This window comes from Eucyclogobius newberryi, unplaced genomic scaffold (assembly GCF_026437365.1).
Source record: "Eucyclogobius newberryi isolate DKJ021-1_F unplaced genomic scaffold, fEucNew1.0.hap1 SCAF_4, whole genome shotgun sequence".
Lineage (NCBI taxonomy): Eukaryota > Metazoa > Chordata > Actinopteri > Gobiiformes > Gobiidae > Eucyclogobius > Eucyclogobius newberryi.
In genome coordinates, this window is record NW_027316056.1 from 29,069,989 (window position 1) to 29,090,619 (window position 20,631).

A 20,631-nucleotide genomic window follows, 5' to 3' on the forward strand; every position below is an offset into this window, starting at 1 on the left:
GTCAGTCTGTGTGTCCACGGCTCTCGCGCTGTAACGCAGCCGTGTGAGAGGCGCCCTGCCTCGGCCACATGAAGTTAATTACCCGCTCCCAGTGGGGAGCCCCTTGCCCGCTCATATCGGCACCGGGGTTACCAAAACACTGCTGTTGTATGCTTTTAAAAGTCCACACCGCTCACGGACCAATTACGTAGACTTAGCGTGTACGTAACGAAGCAAGACAAGAGATAATCCATCAAAGAGTCCAATAAACGAATTAGCTTACAGTATGCAAACTGGACAGAAAATAGCAGTTTTACTAAATTGATAATAATGCACATGAGTTATTATGGTGTGAAGAAGACAGTGGGAATATAAAAATCATAAAAACGATATCTTAAAAAAGTTAAATAAAATAAATCTACACAAATTAGATAATTATGAAAAAAGTTTAAAAATGTGCTTTTTGTGAAGTTTAAACTCGACCTGCCCCCTCCCCTCAGTACACAACCTACTGACACATATCCATACATCAGCACATGCAGAAGGACAGGGACATGGACACACATAGTGACTCAGAGACAGTGCAGTGTGTGGGACGTACCTGCTGGGACATTCTGTACAGGAGGTTACTGTCAGTGCTCTGCTGCTGCCATGTCCCCATGAAGCCCGGCTGCTCAGCACTAGGCGGTCTGGTGCTGAACTGCATGGAGCTTTCGCCTGCCCCCTCGCTGCTGGTCCTGCTGCTAACGATGCTAACGGCACTCAGACCCCCAGCACTGACGGACTGGCTGCTTCTGTCCCTGGTGCAGGTCTGCTGGCCGCCGTGGGGGACGCCTGTGGTGGAGGCGGCCGTGTCAGAAGTGTCTTCAGCCGGAGGACGTGGCCTGGGCGACTTGGGCTCTTCACCAGGCTGTGCTGGGACTGTGTCACTGCACTCACTGCCTCTCACATCCAAGTCTGCCTCCTCGGACTACACACAAAGAGGGAGGGCAGTGGGGAAGGAGGAGAGACACAACAAGTCAGTGAAGATGGGTTCTTTTGGGGTCGTATTGCCTTTTTTTCAACCCGCAGTCCTGCTCATCTAAAACATGCAGAGGGGTGGTTTTGGCAGCTCTGGTGGCCAACCACTGTGTGTGTGAGTGTGTGTGCGTGCCTGTGTGTGGGTGTGTGCATGTGTGTGTGGGTGTGTGTGGATTAATTTTTGTGAAGATAGAAAAAGAAGGCTTGTGGTGAGGTGTCCTCAGGGGCCTCGTCTTGGACGGGCCAGCGGTGTTGGAGGTGAGGAGAGATGAGTGGAGGGATGGAGGTGAGCTGAGAGGGCTGAGAAGTGTGTGAACATGGAGTTCAAATCATGAGGAGGAGTAGCACCGCTGCTCCTGGCCCCACACTTAGGTTTAATCCATCTGTCAGTCAGTCATTTGTACTCATCTGGACTCAAACACACCTCCTCAGACACAAACGCACTTGAGAAGAACGGTTTGGAGAACAAGAGCAAAGCAGCATTCACTGTGAGAAAAAGTGATCTAAAATGTGTTTGGACATCAAGATTTTGGCATATGAATGAAAAAAAAAAAGTAAATATTTTACCTTAAATGTAAGAGCAAAAGCACAATATCTCTGGAGCAAAATAAATGTCATAGAAATCCAAGAACAGCGTTTTAACAATTGAGCTAAAGATACAAAAATATATATAAAAGTAATAAGCAAAGAAAAAATTAAATTCAAAAATAAAAATATGTGTTCAAATTGTGTGCAACACATTTTGAAGCAAAAAGTTTTTTTTTTTTTCAAAGTTATTCAAAAAATCAAAACAATGCAAAACAGAAAAGTGTAGAAAAGAATTCCCTTGTATAAAAGTTGCTCCTGCAGATCTCCGGCAGCGCGCGCCGGCTGCTCTCTTACCATGAACTGTGTGAGTCCCAGCTGCAGATGGAGCGCTCCTGCCTCCTGCTCTTCCTGCTCTTCCTGCTCTTCCTGCTCTTCCTGCTCTTCCTGCACTGTCCCGTCCCTCGCTCGCTCCGCTGCCGTCTGTCCCGTGCGCCTGCTCTGACCGCTCTGCTCTGGGCTGCCGCCGCCGTGGAGCTGAGTGCTGGCTCGGCGCGCGTGGCTGAACGCTGGAGCCGCGAGTGAGAGAGAGAGAAGCGGTGGCTCTCCAAGTGTCCGTGCGAGTGTGCACACGCTCACTGAGTCAACCGAGATGCTCAATGACACACACTCCTCCTCTGCTGAGGGCAAGGAGGAGGGGGCAGACACCGGCGCACCGCACTGCTCCAAGAAGGGGGAGCGCGTGTCCCCCTGCCTTATTACCATGTGCGCTGTGAGCGGGCGCCGCGTCTCAGAGCAACTTAGCTTCCCTGTGGGACCGTCCCGCTGCACACAGACACACACAAGGAGCTTATCAGGAGCTTTCACAAAAATATCAACCACGGTAAAAACAAAAACAAAAAAAAGACAAGAAAAAAGTGCTAAAATTAAAAGAGGAAAACCGTGTCCTTTTAAGACACTTGTCAAAAGAATCCACGGACTGGAAGAAAAAAAAAACTTCAACAAAAGCCGGTGCCTTTGTTTAATTCACATCAGCTCTAATGAAAGACTAATGGAACTCAGGCAGTCTGCCACTATAACGCGCTCACACACGCACACACTTCCACACACGCACACGCAGGAAACAGCCCTCCCTCCTCCAGCCCTCCCGCCTTCCCGCCGAGGCTCTCAGATTTTAATTAAGAAAAAAATGAGGAAGTGGTTCCATTTTAGCCAAATTGGTCCCCACTGCAGTGAAGGTATGGGAATAACATGAGGGATGGGGGAGTAAAGGGAGGCAGACAGGGGGGAAAAGACACACAGGAGGCGAGAGGAAGGAGATGTATGTATCCTCTGACACGGACCAGGACACCGCTCCAAAACAATGCGTCTCCCTAAATACGTGGCCCAGACCATTTAGGCAAAGAAAGTCACCGCAATTGACCACATTATGAATTCACCCGCTTGAAAAGCCATTTGGTGTCTAAAAATGTCCAAAATTGCCACCAAATCTCTGTTAAAAGCCTTCCTAGTTTGCCAATGACATTTGAGATTGGTACAAATTTCCACCCAAATTTTTTTAAAATCAAAAGTAGTCATTTTTTTCTTCTTAGTCCTTTCTATTTTCCATTTTCCTTTCCCCCCGTGAGCCTTGCGTCTTGTCAAAAACCTTGTCGTAATAGCCGTAATGTGTCACCTCAACTTATTGAAGCGCTAATGTCGAGGCTGAGAATAATTATATTAAGTGATAATTTAGCGGCTGTGGTTCTTTTCGCTCGTTCCCTCGCGCTCTTCATCTCTCCACATCTCTGCCTGGTCCTGGCTCTCTCTTCCCTCTCTCTTCCTCTCTCCTTCCCTCCCTCCTTCCCTCCCTCCTTCCCTTCCTCCCTCGCTCCTGTCTCTAAATGTGCTTTTCTTCTGCGCCACTCCGGTGTCGTAGCTCCTGACACGGCCGGTTAATGCCGGTTGTCGGTTGGATAAAGGGGCACATTGGATGGATTTGTGTTACTTCACATTCCACTATGTTATTCTGGAGCTAATTTGTCATTTATTTACTGACATCAGTCCAATTATGGCGATTTACTTGATCAAAAAATTAACAGGCAGAGTTTTGTTCGATTAGACAAGGAAACACTGGTAATATCTTAACTACACTTGTATCATCCTTAATAAAGCATGAACAAAGAGTTTATTCATGATGAACAAAGAGCTAATTAAGAATGATGCAGGCTTAGTAACTATTTAATTAATACCCTAATTGTAACTCCTTAATTAAGTAGTTACTAAGCTTAAATCATTCTTAAACTGTTTGTTCATTATGAATTAAGTCTTGGTTTATACTTTATTAAGGCTAATTAAAGTGTAGTTAATATAACTTGGAACCAAAATTAAGTCTTTGTTGAAACGTGATCTGTGATTTGAATAAGAAAGGTGGGTGTAAATTGCTAACTTTTATTAATTTGATTAATTTAATCGTTCAAATTGGTAGTATTTAGGAAAACCTTTTGTTTTCTAAATACTACATAATTTCACATGGACTTGTTGATGTTTTTACATGTTGATTATATTCAAAACACACTAAATGATACTAAAGACACACTGGATTATACTCAAAACACAAACACACTGGTTTATACTAAAAACATGCTGGATTATACTCAAAATACACTGGATTATACTAAAGACACACTGGATTATACTCAAAACACACTGGAATACAATTGTCTAAAAACATTTAAACACACCATTCACTTGCATTGTCTGAACATTGTCAAATGTCAGTGGGACAATTACTTAGTTACGTCATTTTAAAATGTATGGTAATGTATGTCTGTATTTTTCCCCGTATTTCCCACAAAAGCAGATAAATAAACCACTCCAACTCGAACGTGTGATGGAACAATCAAAGGTATAGGAGGCTAAAAATATGAAATCTGATGGGAAACGATATCAGAGATCCTTGGGCTCCTTTATTAAAACTATTATTGTGCCGGACCAGAGCATTCCCCCCGGGCCAAGGGTCCGTGTCCAAGCCCATATAATTAACTAGAGGCTCAGCTACGGATCAATTACCAGACAAGCAAGTGATAGCCAAATCAATGGAAGATCATCAGGCTCGTTATCAGTGTTGCAACTCATTAGAGGGAAAGTGAGGTATAGTGAGAGGAGGAAGAGGGGGAGCCCATGGGTGCTGCTGGGGGTGTATGGGTGGGGGGAGCAGGGTGACAGAGTGCAGTGCACTGTGTAGGACCAGTCACCGAGCCTTGTGCAGATCAATACTCAGTGAGCAGCAGGTTAAAGCTCCGCCACTGCGTCGTATTCCCTGGCTACAGGGACACAGTCCAGTGCCTCCAGCCTGTCACAAACGCACACTAACAAGATGCAGCCAGCATTAGCATTCTCTGCAGATGATAGAAGGGTTTGTCTTACTTTTGTATCCTATTGTTTGTTTTCTGGGATACAAAAAATCTCAAATATTGACCCAAATTATATATTATATGGTATAAAGTTCATTTTCCATCTAAATGTATTCAACCATGCCTGAAAATGTGTGTTCTTATAACCAGTGTTGGTAAGAATATTCTAAAATGTAGTTACAGGACACGATATACCTGCATTCAAATGTATTTTACATATTCCATTACACAGTCCGTTATTGTATTGAGTACTTAAAATACTTTCACATGGACTTGTTTAATATTATAGGGTAAACACTCCATATAATCAAAAGAGGTGTATGTTTGTTGGACTATTCGTTATGTATTTTATCATTAATTAGAAATCACACACACATAACAGCGCTGTTTTATTTCTTCCTCACTAAAACGCTGCAGTTCAAACCCTAAATTGCATGATTCAAAGCTGCGTATTCCTTGTAACTCCGAAATACTAATTTCCAAAACACTTATTTTCAGTCCATGTGTTTGGTTTATTCCCAACGCAACAGTTTCAAATCCACATTTTACTCCCTCAAAATGCTTTCAACACATGTGGTTATTTAGAAGTGGAATGTAACAGCAATTCACCTTTTATTTTTTGTTTGTTTTTTCTGGCCCAAAGGCTTTATGGGACAGGAAGGCTGTAGCATGAAATGGGGAAGAGAGCGGGTAGAGACATTCGGCAATGAGTTGAGGCCAGGGAGCAAACATATGACATCAAGCCATATGTGTGACACCTTAAACCACTGCACCACCGCACTATAGCACTTATTTGATTTGTATACGGGAGAAAATTAATAAACCGCAATGATTAGGCCTGACTCAGTTAAAAATAAATTTGCACACAAGATCAGATGGAATATTATTTTCCGTTTAATATTCAGATGAAACCAGTTTGTAACGTGAATCCTTGTAATAAAAAGTTACCATTTCCAACTATTATCCTCTTATTATTTCCATGTTCAGTTCCAGCAGAGTTGATCCACGTAATAACAAATTGACATGCGTAAGTAAGTAATCTCATGTTAGCGCCCTTAAGCCTAATCCACTTTTCCTAAAACTATTAACTAATCAATTCCGCGCGTGGCTCTTAAGCGCTCTGAATATTCCTTACTTCATCAAACCCACTTAAAAATATGCGTTTTTATTTTGATAGTCTTCACGCTCCTTCACTCATTAACTTAACCCACCCGTCTTGACAGTTTCTGGCCGTAAGTGCTAATCAAACATTGCATGAGTCGGACTTGGGCCAGTGTTAACATCCTCCAGTTATAGGTGTGAATCAGCACACGGAGAGGCAGTCCTGACCCCTGACCCCTGACCCCTAACCCACCTTAGACCTGCGCGCACAGCCTCAAAGAGCACACCGGATTCACTATCTGTCAGCCAAAACATTTAACCTTTATTTTTATTATCACTCATTTGATTATTTACTCATAAATGGACCGCATTATAGCAAGAATACAGTTGCCCCGTGATTGAGATGCGTAACTCGGCCACGTCAACCTAAACTGAGGGCTATTCTATCATTGTACGACAAAAACTGACTTGAAAACTCTAACTTTCATGGAGAGAATTAGCCACTCTTTACCCCAAAACAGGGCTAACACTTTAAAATAATGTTCCTTAGTAAACTGGTTATTTGTTTATGGGCACTTAGAAGCATTTATCCATTATCCACCTTTTTTCATAGTTTGGGCCGACATGCGACTTATACTCCAGAGACACTTAAATGTGATGTAATTCGTTATTTTCACACTGGCAACCGCATTTCACATGTTGATTATTTTCACGCTGACAACACAAGAGGGCGCTCTAGGCTCTAAGTGACGCAGAAGAAGAACCTGCACTTCCTCTACCTCTGGAGTTTGTGGAGTTGTTTAGAAGTGACACAGAGGAAGAAGAATTCAATGGATTTAGTGATTTGGGGTAAAACTGATGCTTTGGTAAACTTATTAGCATGTTCTTTATGCTATAGTTATCTGAATAACTGTTAATATGTCACGTTAACATACCAGACACTTACCACAGTTCTGTCTGTGTGTCATGTAGCTGAATGTGTTAGCGTTAGCATAGGTACACCTATTCACCATGTTCTTTCCTTGGATGTTATCAAATAATTGTCCCCAAAAAATGCGACTCATACTCCAGTGCAACTCTTAGTCTGGAAAATATGGTAATGCATGTTATCATTGTCGACAAGGGGAATGAACAGGAATTTTTGGTTTGAATTAAGATATTACGTAACTTTTCTGATTGGACTTTTTATTTGCCTGGAATGTTCCACAACACAACATTAAATTCACTTCTCAAGGATGTGTCTTCAAGTTCTTCCATTGCCAATTCTGGCCCTTTTTTTGTTGCTTTGAGCTGGATTGCCTCTCCACCGACCTGACCTGCAGCTCCTTCTCGTCTCCATGGAGATAGAACCCCTAAATACATACATTCATACATACATACAGTGGAACATTACGGGTAAAGCCAAAACATTTCCATAAGAGCGAAGCGGGCGCCACAAAAGTTACGCACCTTCATAAACAACACAATGAGGTTAAGAGAAAACTTTGGAAAGAAAGCGATACTTGCAAACATGAACATTTGAAATAATAAAACGCTAAAAGCAAAGTTGACCCCGTAAACAACTTGATAAAATGTTACATGTCTTCCGGCCCATGTTAAGTGTTCGATAATGTGCAAAATAACTAACTGCAGCGGACGAGTGTACCCTTAATGCACTTTGTCCTTTAATCGCCATTGCCAAGTGCACTTCTTCATGCCTATCCAGCCTCTCAACGCTCCTTATTTTTTTGTCAAACAATGTCAACTAATGGTTCAAATAGGCGCCAAATTGCTCCTCCGCCACTGCTCTTGAGCCTCGCTGCTTCGCTCTTCCTTTTCAATGCAATGTGTCGAAAAGTAAACAAGCGTCGAAGATACAGATGTCATCAAGAAATCGTAATTAAGATGCTTCCCCCGCCGAGCCGTTTTTGCTCTTGTTTTGGGGATAATTATTCCGCGAATTAAATCACAGCTGGGCAAAACGCTACTCAAATTGGCCTTTTACGCACTAAAAGGAGGGTAAATGGAAGGACAGAGGCAGAGGGCAAACACGGGTAGAAGTGGAACATACTTTGCTCAGTGATGGTGATTATGTGCAGCAGAAACAAATGATTCAGGACAACAGAGAGCTTCATGAGTGGCTCCCACAACGATGACGATACAAGACAAACAGGTTCACGCCAAGTTGAAAGAGTTGGACGTGAAGTTTCAACCTTTTCTATTGTCTGTGTATAGAGCCATCACAAGGGAAATGTAAACGTAGACTATAGCCTGACTTCACTGCCATGAACTAAGTCATTACCTTCCCAATACTATGTCGAACCTACCTAGCACAATTTGAATTTTATAGGAGATTATCTGAGTTGTAGTTGAGTTTGAACAGTTTTTTGAGTCTGAATCCCACATTTCCTCATTATTCAACGCCAAGTCCAAGTCCAGTTTGAAGGTCTACGAGTCCAGGTTTGACTCATGATTGTCAAGCCAAGTCCAGACATTGAAATCAAGTCTGAGTCAGAGTCTAAGATGAGACAGAGTCTAAGATCATCTAAAATCAAGTCCAAGTAACAGCCCATTCAAGAAGAGGGTTTTTGTTTCCTTTACTAACTAGTTGTGCTGTTAAAGCTTTAAACTTACTTTTAATCCATCAAAAACATGTTTAAAAATATTTTTTTTAAAGGTCTTTAAAGAGGTAGATAGTAAAAGCACTTGAGAGCTGTAACTAGTTAAGTCCAAGTCTGTGTCCTTGGTCCACAAATCAAAATGTGGGTCTTACTCTTACCTTTTCAAGTCAGTGGGAATTGAGTCTGGAACCAAAACTTGTATAAGTAAGATATTCAAAAAGTTACTCTTGTTAATGCTACTGAATACTGCTCATCCACCTCTGCCTGTGATGTTACTTTAAGTCGTCTTAGGCCTGTTCCAATTCTAATAATACAGTTTAGGAAATCCCAGCCAATTCCACAGTACTTCTTTGCTCTTCTTTACAGACATCTGCGTACCTGTCCCAACCACCTTGACCCACTAATTACCTGTATTTGACCAAACAAAAGTTCACAGTGTCACGCTTCCATTTCCATTTCCTCCGTTGAAACCGTATTATCGTTAATCCAATTGCGTCAAGTCAACAACAAAACCCTGCACAAATAATGACGAGCGAACACTGTGCGCCGTTCTTCAGTGCGACCTTTGTACAGTTCGGCACAGACATAAGCAGGGGCACATGGCAGAGGCCTGCTACTGTTGGTGACCTGATTTATACGTCCATGTGACAGGCTGCGGCGTGTCGATCAGATGGCACTGGGATAAAACTGTCCCTGTTCTGCTACAACTACGGGGCCACAAGACATCATATGACACGGACAGGAACAGCCGTCCACTTGTGAGCGCCGCACACAGCGAGAGGCGCAGAGGGGGAGGCAGCCGAGGGCACCCAAAGGTCTCTGAGGAACCAGGGAGAGCCACATGATTGTCTGTGTCGCTGGCCCCGCTAATAAGGCACCTTTGTGAAGAGCGGAGCCAGGGAATCGCTATTTTCAGATATGTACAAAGCCGTGTTTTGCTTTTGTGTATTGGAAGGTCGCCTGGGGTGATGATTATCGAGTGAGGAGCTGACGGAGGGACAGGAAACAGATTTGTGTCACTTGAAAATGATATTACTAATAGAAAATAGTGCAGTCATTTGGTTAAGTGATTTGTTTTGAAGGTAAGAGGAAGACATTGTTACAGCTTTGAGGCATAAGGAGTAATTTTTCAAGATTCATTGACGAAGCCACCGATACAGATGCAGCAGTCTGGTCTGGAGAGGAGGATGAGACAAGAAACTCAAGGATTACTTTGGCAGATCACAGTGGGAAATGTTAAAAAAGTTTTTTAAAAAAACAAGTGTGATGGAAGAACAATTTCACCTCTTATCAAACTCTTGAGAAGCGATTCCCAACCAGGGCAAGCACTCCTCAGAGAGTAATGTACTTGAATCATATTTGAAAATAACGTTCTAGTTCACAGGTGTCAAACACACGTTTGATCCGGTCCAGCAAAACATTTCTAATTTATGTTTATTCATTTCTGATCGAGATGTAGCATTTTTATAGTCAGAACTACAAGTCTCATAACTCTTTGCAGCAGCCGCTCCTTCCCCGTGCTGCTCAGCGCTGCTGTGCTATTGGCCCAAAAAAATTGGTCTGAGGGCCGCATTTGGCCCCGAGCTGTAGTTCGGACAGGCCTGCTTTAGGAGGCATGCTTATTGCGGTTCGTGAGTGAATTCTTTGCACGTACAATTGATGATAAGTTAAATCTAAAGCCTTTCTAGAGCTTTTAAAAGTCTGTAACTTTGCCATTTCTGAGTTTGACACCCCTGTTCTAGTGCATCCTCAAGAATATTTTTTCCGTATGATTGATCTATTATGTATTAATTGTATGTTTTTTATCTTTGTTCCCAGTTATTTTCTATAATTTGTATCTCCTTAAACGGTTTTGAATGGATGAAACAACAAGAATAGACAAATAAACCACATGGTCTGGATTACCACACCTAAATTATGTGACCGGCTTTATCAAACTTACATTTTCTGATAAATACAAAACAATTTGACTTGTGTAACATTGCAAATAACATTGTTGCTTCTCTTCTTCTGTTAAAACTGTTAATTAAAATATATACTGTGTCCCATCTCTGTCATCCCCTAAAGTGTCAAAAGGTCATTAACTAAGAGCGTATCCGTGACCCACTGACACGGTGCACATGTTTTGTTTTTTTCTTAGTTTTTCTGTTGTGTTTGTTTTCTCATGCAGGCAGGACTCCACTCTTCGCGTCAGGAGACAGTTTTATCTGCACTTCCACAGTCACTGGGGCACAAGGGAACTTATGCACACCACACTCACCCATGAACTCAGTTTCACATGCATCTATGACCCCCAGGGCACTGATTAGACCAGACCACTGCTGTCGCATGCAGCCACAAGGGTCAAATATAATAAATAACCACAAGGCTGCATGATTTCTGTGTAATGGTTTGTTGAGGTACAATTTTGCAATGTTTTCATTTACCATTGGTTGTTTTCACATTTACTACATTTTAGGAACCGTGTTTATGTGGGTAAGAGAATATTTTGTCCCACTGCAAGATAAGAGACTGTCGCCATAGAGATTACCCATTGAAAACGAAATATGATATTCACCTTATTTCGCCCGCCCACTTTGGCTCTTTTTACCACACAAAAAAATCCTCTAAATGTTGTTTATAACAGGAAGCTGAAAAAATACATAATTAAAAAAATCTTAATACGCCAGTATACGTTTTAAAGTACTCTTTTCAACACAGTTTATGAATAACCTGCATTAAAATGTATTTTGAACATATTCTGTTTCATAATCAGAGTAGTGGCAGTTGTAAAGACCATTTGAAAGGTGAGACTAAAAAGCCAATTCACAAAAGTCTGTATCAACACAGAAGACACACAAATTCAGGATTGCAGAGTGCAGTGCATCTTCATCTTAAAGCAGGCATGTCCAAGCTACGGCCCAGGGGCCAAATGTGGCCCTCAGACCAATTCAGGCTTCCTGCTAAATTGATGTTATACCAACCTAAGTCTTAGTAAAAGTGTGGAGGCTCATCGAAACTATGTCAAATGCAAAATTTCGAAAGATTCACTTCACGTCAGTCGACAAATTACACATTGTCGGGTTGTTTGTGGCCCTCTGCTCCTTATAAGTTTCAAAATGCGGCCCTTTGTGAAAAAAAGTTTGGACACCCCTGTCTTGAAGCCACTCTTTTGAAGCCACTCTTTTGAAGACAGTGAGATGAAGATTCTAAGCAGAAGAAGATATGGGTTCAAAGAGGAGTTACGGAGGTTTAAAGTTCAATTTATTGGTAATAAAGAAGACTGAGTTTTGGCAAAAAACATATAAATACAAATGACTAGACAGATTAAGTTATCGAGTCACTTCCTTTGACCAAAAATCAACACAATTCTTTATAAAGATCACTACATTTGAAGTTCCTTTGAAAAATCTGTTTGAATTTACTTTTTTACTCTTAAAGTAAATTTTTCAACTGGTACTGTAATACTTTAGTCGATTTTTAATGTCATACTTTTACTTTTTGCCCCTTTATCTGTGCTTTTATTTAAGTAACAAACCCGAGTACTTCTTTCACCACTGCTTTTTATCTACCTTTCCCGGGCTCTTTCATTACCTGCCCCTGGTACTCACTCGCCCCACCCGAACCCCTCACTTCCCCGGACTTGGCAGGCCTGTGTGCGGGAGGTCAGAGGAGGGGTCACCCATGTGGGCACGGCGCAAAAGAGAATGAGGACGTCCAGGCCAGCCATCTCCCTTTCTCTCCACCCGACTCACACTCGGATAATTCTCTTCTAATCACCCTCCACACAGCGCCTCCCCGGGGGCCTCTCCTCTCTGCTCCTCACCTCATCAGACAGGCCTCCACCCCGGCCCCCTCGCCCACTGACCCACACCCCCCTCACACACCACCACACACCCCCTCTAGTCACCGGGCCTCTGCGTCTCTACCTGCCAGGCTCCCTGACAGCCCCACGTCCCCCTGCAGCCCCCCTGAGAGGAGACCGCCTGCCCATCCGGAACGCCGCCGTGGCAAGCCCCCCTTTCCTCCCCATAAGACCCCTCGCTCTGCCTTAAAGCCAGCGCTGCCTACAGTTTGACAAAGTCTCCAACTTCTTTGTCTCTCATTATAGCCGTAGCTCCTCTGACCTGAGTAATACACTTTTAACTTCCTCGCCTCCTTCATGCGCCTGACACTTCACGCCGAGGTCTGCGAAGTTATGGGAAATGTAATGTAACAGCTTTTAGACTTTGAGAACTGCTGTTTTTGTTGGCAGTGAAAATAAATTATCTGTAAGTAAAGAAAGTGAAATTATTACTATTCTTACCATTTCTGTTAATAATGTTTTTGTCTATATTCTCGTTATAAATGTCTAGAGAAGTGAGGAGACACAAATCCTATGAATCAGGAACATTTTTTAGACAATTTATGAAACAAAAACCTTTTTTGTTTCTAATAATTGTTTTCACATCTTTGCTGCCAAAGTGTTGCATTTGTATTATGATAATCGCACTCTTTAACAATTAATGTAATGTATCATTGTTGCATAAGAAGCAATAAATACATGATTGTCAAAAAATTGTGAACACATGATTGTTGCTTTAGTTGTTGTTTTTTGAATACTTTGTTTTGCCAACACGCTCTAATCCCAAAATGTACTTTAACAAGTTATCTGGCTTTTTATTTTTTGGTACACAATCAAATTAATTATAGGTGCAGGCAGCACACAGCAGACACAGTGCTGCTATTAAAACATAATCTGAGGGCGGAACTGAATTAACAACAATAGACTTTAAATTGATTTTGGATAGTGTTGAGTGGATTATACGAAGACAAAATGAATGAAATGTATATTCAAAATTAAAATTCCATGGTTTGAACAAAAACTCAAGCTGTGCACTTGGCTTTTCCCCCACTTGATGCTGCATAAAAGACCACCTTCATGGGCACATTTTCTCGCCTTGGAGGAGTAGATGTGTGTGTTTGTGGCCAGCCCTCAGCGTGTGAATGAATGTATTTGCCACGCTCATCCGTCTCTGTACATCTGCTCAGTGGTGCATTAGTGTAATAATGGCAATTACACTGCTCCGTCTGCGTAAGAGGGAAGTCTGCAACTGCTTCTAATATAAAAAAAAATAACTCAATGATCTCACTATAGACGAGACATGATCCAAAAAGCTGCGTACCATCTGAATCCCTGTCCAAAAGCAAAGGCTGGCTTTTGGAAAGGAAGGAGTTTGCAAGGCAAAACATGTGGGTTGTATTAGACAGGAAAGTCTTTATTTATGGCATACACATGACAAGGAACATAACCGCTAATAACACAACAAACACACAGACAATTTTGATTTGACCCAGCCAAATGAAGAGAGGGTTATCAAATAAATGTCACACACAAATCATGGTACTAATGAAAACACAGCGTTTATAGAATTTATGTCTCATCATTTTGTATAAAAGCAGAAATAGCGCTCTGATTGGCCATGCTGGGCCCAGTTTCATTTTGTCGTCGGAAAAAAGCAGTTTTAAACCCGGGTTCATCAAACTTTGTGCCTCTGCATGATGTCATCAAGTGGTAATCCTGAAAGTCACTGTTTTTCAATTTTCAATTTAATTTATTTTGGCAAGGCCCAAAATCAAAAGAGAAGTTGATTTGAAGGGTTATTTATTTGTCCAACAGAAAGTTAGGGAATCAAACAATGAAACCATGTCATTGGTCAATAAAAGCTAAGGGATAACTGTCCCATTGCATTCCCTGTTCTTAGACCAATGGTTCTCAAACGACCCCCATTATAAAAATTGTTGCCATTTGTGACCCCCAAATAAAAGAAATAGGCTACCCAAAAAGTAATAAAGTAGCCTTATTTCTACTGATTTATTTTATTTTATAATTGAATTTGGTAGACCAACATACAGTAATTTACATTTATCACATTTAAAGGGTGTAAAGCCTTGTTTTAGACTATTGCATGGATTTGTACCCCCCCCTGACCCGACCCCAAGATTGAGAACCATTTCTTGGCAAAGTAGAACTACAAAAAACTCCATTCAATGTCACAAGACTCATCCTTCACTACACAACTTACCAATTATTAGCTTTTATTTAGGCTCATTGGGCTAAGTTGCTAACATGTATTACACAACAGTTTTTAAAAAAATTAATTATTAACTAAAAAGATAAAATAAAACAGGACCTTTAAGTTAAAGGGTATCAGGCTCTCTCTCTCATCTCATTTTGTCTTTCCGACAAGACTTAAAAATATGAAATGCTTTTTGACCACCATCAGGTTTCAATTACAAGTAAAAGTCTGGGTTAACTGAACATGGAGTGTTATTGAAGTATGTGGGCGGCCACTGGCATTGAGAGACGCTGTTGAAAGCACTCATGTATTAACACACGTCCTTACACTGTGCCAAGCAACATTATTCCATTATTACGAGTGTAGCCACAGGTTTGGCGTGTGGGCTTTGCTATCGCACCACTTCAACTGAGAACAAAAGCCTATTAGTGTGGGAAAACTTTGATGAGAGAATTTTGATCGCCGGGTAGCATCTGGCGGCGAAACAGCTGTATGTGTTGTGCAAATTCCGTCTTGTATCGCCTTGACAGATAATATGAGATATGCTAAACGACAGGATGGCGAACTCGAAACGAAAAGTGATGTAGTTCCTCCGTGTTAGCCTTTACTCATTCATAAATCAGCCATTATAAGTTGTCTGTTTGGGCGTTTTTATGGTCACTCTGCTGTCTGTATCCTTTTACCTTGCAGTCAATCTCTGTCACTTTGTGCTTCCACTCCAACACACCAGATCCTGTCACCTGTCTGTGCTGCTTGGAGAGAGGCAAAAAGATGGCCTCAGCGTTCCCAGAGGCCAGACATAAAGGCTCGTGAATGGATGGGTGGACGCGCAAGGGTCTAAACCAGCGGCTAAATTATTAAGCAACACTTCTCCTCACTTTGGAGCAACCGTAAGGCTCGAACGCATTAGAACAGTTAGCCCCCTGAATGCACCCGACAAGTCCGCTACACGCTAACTCGCGTCAAAATCATCAAAGCAGGCCCGGGGCTCTTAACATTTTCACGTTGCTGCTTGGAGGGACGCGGCAGAGGCAGGTAGGCTCGCTGAGAGTGACTGGCTCTGTCACTGCAGCCATCATGCCCGATAAATAAGTAAACACGGGAGCTGAGTGGTCACGCTGCACCCGTCCGTGGAGAGATGGTGCGAATAAGTGTTCGGCACCTGGGCTTGTGGGTCTCGATGTTCCCTCTCCGAGCTCCAGGGGGGCTGCGCTCTGGCCACCTTCTCCCCAACCTGAATGTGCCAAACCGGGCCCTTTTTCACTTAAACACCACCCGGGCCTGATTTCCTGCGGACGAGGTTGGAGCACACGGTACAGGATCAAGGACTAATTTGGTCCATAAGCAGACAGTGAGGGGCATTTGGTCACCATGGAGTCCGGGTGTCCAAGAACACAAAGTCTGCTGTGTTACGTTGGAGGAGACACTGGATGAAGCACAGGGGAGCATCAGGCGAACATTGTGGTCAAGTGATTTGATTTAAAGGGCACGCATGCATCACTTTTTTCTTATTTTGTTTGAATAATATAAAACTCTTAACAGCAAACACAAAAAACGAAAAATAACCAGAGAGCACACAGATATAAATGAAAACATCACAAAAAACATTCTAAGAAAAAAATTACGTACATATAAAATCCAAAATAGACATTCCATTTGGTCCAAAGTTGATCAAATAAAGTCCAAACGTGATTCACTCCTTGATTCAGTCCTTGATTGTTTGTTTTTTGTGTCATCCATTCCTGAGGCCCAAGTGCAAAGTTCTGAAATCCAGTGAGATGGTGATATCAAAAACTGTGTAGCACTTTATTAATCTCAGTCCATTCATTTTGGTGATGGTACCTCCTGGCAACCACAGTTTCTCCAACAGTTAGCACTTCCTTGTGATTGTGAATAATGAGCACTTTGACATGGTGTTATGCATTACTTTAAGCCTGCCCTTGAGTATCTTTGCTCAGGCATCATGTGTTTGAGAATTTAAAATGATGCATCTCCTGAAAACATACATTAATTTCTATGAGTCAGGCCTTTGTGAGAGCACTCTGCTACTCTCTACTGGCAGCCGAGGGAATTACCATGAGAAGCTAGCTTTTGCCCAACATGCTACTGCAGGCACTCAGGACAAATGATCTGGAATTGATCTAAAACTGCACAGGAGACCTCCAGATCTCTACTTATGATGTCACAAATGTAGGAAATTTAGAACCAAGTGTTTTTTTAGGTTCAGAGGGAAAGGACTTGCTAAACACATTCATCAAACAAGCGTGACTGAAGCTAAATACAATACTTGGTATGTTTATGATGATACTCTTAATGTCAAAAAAGTCAATGTCTCCTTTTAAAATATCTGAAACCACAATGATGCAAAGTTAATCATACATAAAGCAACAGGTTAAAGCTGCACCATTTCCCCCACCTACTCGTCGCCAAGGAGATGTTATTACTTATGATGTTCTGCAGCTTAGTATAAACATACAGTATATACTGTTAGTAAGATATCTTTATGAAGACACCAGGCCAACTTACAGATCAGATCTATGGAGAGGCAAGACCGCTTATAAGAAAGCCTGATTTTCACGGTATTTTTTTGCATCTCCCCTTCACATTGCAGGATGTTTGCACAGTGGTCCTTGTGTGGCTCTGTGTGTCTGTAAACACGCTACAGTATGGAAGTATCCCTGACGCCATTCCTGTGTGTGTGTGTGTGTGTGTGTGTGTCTGCAGCGAGGCTCATTGTACAGGCAGCTAATTGTGGTTGAGACTGCTTTAATTAACACAAAGAGAGGCCCCTGGGGTACGCATGGGCCCTGCCAGTGTGTCACGAGTTTGTACGGAGCCAACCTGTGGGACACAACAGCCTAATCAGAGCCTTTTAAGTGCTGCCATGCTTCCACTGGAGGATTAGCTGAGACACACTTAAGTCCTGGAAAATGAGACAACCAAGGAGCTCGCCGACAAAAAGCAAGCGAGATGTAATGTGTCTGGATAAGCGAGTATTTGTGAAGATCATTGTGCATGTGAAGTAACATGGTGGAAGAGGGGCATGAATGTCAGAGTCAAAGTATCACCCCATAAAGAATGTTCTACAGTTCCACAGCATTAAATGTATCGATCGCCGTGGAAAACAGGTACGTTAGGCAATTTTTAAGAATAATTGAAAGAATTATTGAAGATTCTTCAGATTCTCTGGATTGTCATGAGGTTTGAGTAACTAAAGAGAACCCATCTTGCACTGATCCGTTCATGTCCACCCACCTTACTCTACCAACTCTGTCTCTTCCTGAACAATACTGATGAGAGCCAGACCAGATTGATCATGGGTTGAACTCAAGTGCTGCACATATACCAAATATATAAAACATTTTCTCAAATATTGTTCACAAAGTAGTCAAAATGTGTGTGAGTGAGCACTTCTCCTTTGCCAAAGTGATGCCACGTCACAAGTGTGGCACATCAAGATGTTGATCAGACAGCATGATTATTGCACAGGTGTGCCTTAGGCTGGACGCAAGAAAAGGACACTCTTAAATAATCAGTTTTGCTTTATGGGGTTCAGTATCTGGAGTGACCACCATTCCTTCATAGAGTTGATCAGGTTGTTGATTGTGGCCTGTGGAATGTTGGTCCACTCCTCTTCAAAGTTCTGGATATTGGCAGGAACGGGAACATGCTGTCGTATTCGCCGATCCAGAGCATCCCAAACTTGCTCAATGGGTGACATGAGTATATATGAGTATATTGGCCGTACAAGAACTGGGATGCAGTATTTTCAGCTGGATGAATAACACATCAATGCAGATGAACCTGCTGGACGTGGTTACACATGGTCTGCGGTTGTGAGGCCAGCTGGATGAACTGCCAAATTCTCTGAAACACCTTTAAACAACTTTAAATCCATACAGATACCAAATGGCTTGATGTAAATGTTTCAAAGCACTTCTGCACACCAGATCTGTGTGCATGTGTACAAAAAAAATCACAATACGATTATTTCCAAAATTGTTCCGCCTTTGTACTTTTCCTCCCTTAGTTTAGCAAATGTGAAATGTCCAATGTGCTGGTCTTGAATAAATAAATGATTTGTCTATGGCTCTGCTGGATACAACTCGAGATCTACCTCCATTCCTCTCTTTTCCTTATGTCCACCCACCTGCATCTCCATTTGCGCGCTCTTTAAAAATAACTTCCTCTCTTTTTATTATTCCTGCCAATTTGGACTGAGGCCCTGGTCAAAAGACAGATTACACTAAATCGCATATCACGCCCAATCAATCTTCTGCCCCTGGAAGGCATCAGTCTCTCCTTGAATAATTACCGCAATCCTTGTTATAAGCAGCCAGTGCCAAAACGTTGCCACCGCTGTTACGTTTTTCTTATAAAGCTGCACCCCCCTTTGCCATGAACAAACTTAGAGAAGATACAATGAAGTTCCCCGGGTTTTCTATTGACAACAAGGTAATTTAAAGCTCATTCAAAATCAAAGTGGCGCCCAGTGCATGAAGAGGTTGGAAAGGTGATTTGCGTTCTGAATGTTTTGATCCGGGACTGACTCTGGCAGAGCGAGCGCACTCAAACTAATGCCAATTTGGCCTTGTGCACGTTTCTGTCCTACAACTGAGAAACTGGGTTCAACTACCATCCACTGCTTGGACGAGATAACAAAAAAGATGATTAAAACATGAAAAGTTGTGGGGAAAGTGATGAAAGCAGGTGGTAACGCGGGTGAGTGATGGATGAGTGGCTAGCAGTGTTGGTGGACTCGTTGCTAACAGCCGTGTCAGTCTTTGAGACTTGATACGTGATCTATAACGGAGCATTTCAGTGGAAAAGTTGTTTCATCATGGATTGGATTCAGTAGGAGATGTTGGAGGAAAATTGACAAAGAGTAAGAAGTCTTTCCTTCCACTTGAGGGAAGGGAGGTGGGAGGAAGCAGGAGGAAGGGTGGGGGTCAGGCAGCTGTATCGAGCGCAGCGGAGGAGGGTGTCATTTAGAAAGTGGCTGGCTCAGCAGTGGCCATTAGTAGCACTGTGACACAGTGGAGCATCCAGCAAACACTGACAGGCGGAGAGAGGGATGTGGCACTCAGTCACATAGTTAAGGATCAGCCTCTAAACTGTAAGTGGTCTGAGGTGGGTTTATTTACCATCAAGAACCACGATAAAACAAGTACGCCAGGGGATGGAACCCACAATCTGCCAGAAAAGGTATGTGGACGCACAACTGCCAACATCAAGTACTATTCATAGATTTATGGAAAAGTGCAACATATGACAGACTCCATGTGAGCAGGCTTCAACGTTGTGGGTTTGATTCCAGCTACGACAAGTCTGCTGTATGTCTTTCCGTCTCTCGTCCTCAGAAAGGAGCATGTAGGACCTTTCCGTGCAATGTTCTACCAAATGAGCTTCTGTGGGTGCTATTATGGTCTTTCTAAAACATTTAAAACAGTAATCCAGTTCAATAATCATGACTCTAGTTCAAGATCTAGTGATAGGTTTCCAGGCTCTGTGTTGTGGTCATCTACTGCTCATGAAGGGTCCACAACCTCTGTCTAGATACAGCACACATCTAAATAAATGCACATCTGAGCGTTACCGTGATCACCAATTTTTACCATTTAGTTTTTTCCTATATGCCACACTAACTATTAATCAACTTTAACCATATTCCATATTAAGCTTTAAATGAAAACTAATTCAAACGTTTTTTGAAAATCTTACTTTAGTTTTAATCAAAATGTGCAAAGAACCGTGTGAATACCTCTATATCAAGTAATGCGATCCACTACCCCAAGGAAGCCTCTTATAAAATTATAGAGAAAGACTTGATACGCAACACTGGAATAATAAAGCACTTCCATAAACCACAAACCGTAGCCTCACACCACAAATAAGAGTGATTTTAGAACGAGGAGGAGGCAGGACACAGAAATATGAAACAGAACAGAATGAGTCCAGCCCATGACATTCCTC

The 20,631-nt window shown here is 42.2% G+C and overlaps 2 protein-coding genes across 4 annotated transcripts in view; one reads left to right on the forward strand and one right to left on the reverse strand.

Moving 5' to 3' along the window:
• The window catches only part of bnc2 (basonuclin zinc finger protein 2), a 212,574-nt gene that overhangs the window by 111,003 nt on the left and 80,940 nt on the right, over positions 1-20,631 (reverse strand). For 2 of the 3 annotated variants that reach the window (XM_072462858.1, XM_072462860.1), the window contains exons 1-2: positions 1,882-2,346; positions 581-949 (exon numbers count right to left, since the gene is read on the reverse strand). In XM_072462858.1, coding sequence (XP_072318959.1) covers positions 581-949; positions 1,882-2,289 — 777 coding nt within the window. In that variant the 5' untranslated portion in view covers positions 2,290-2,346. Of the gene's footprint in view, positions 1-580; positions 950-1,881; positions 2,347-20,631 lie in introns of those variants that run through there. The other variant, XM_072462859.1, reaches the window with a different exon arrangement.
• sh3gl2a (SH3 domain containing GRB2 like 2a, endophilin A1) overlaps positions 1-20,631 on the forward strand; it is a 364,709-nt gene that overhangs the window by 85,248 nt on the left and 258,830 nt on the right. The gene's annotated exons all lie outside the window — the stretch shown is intronic.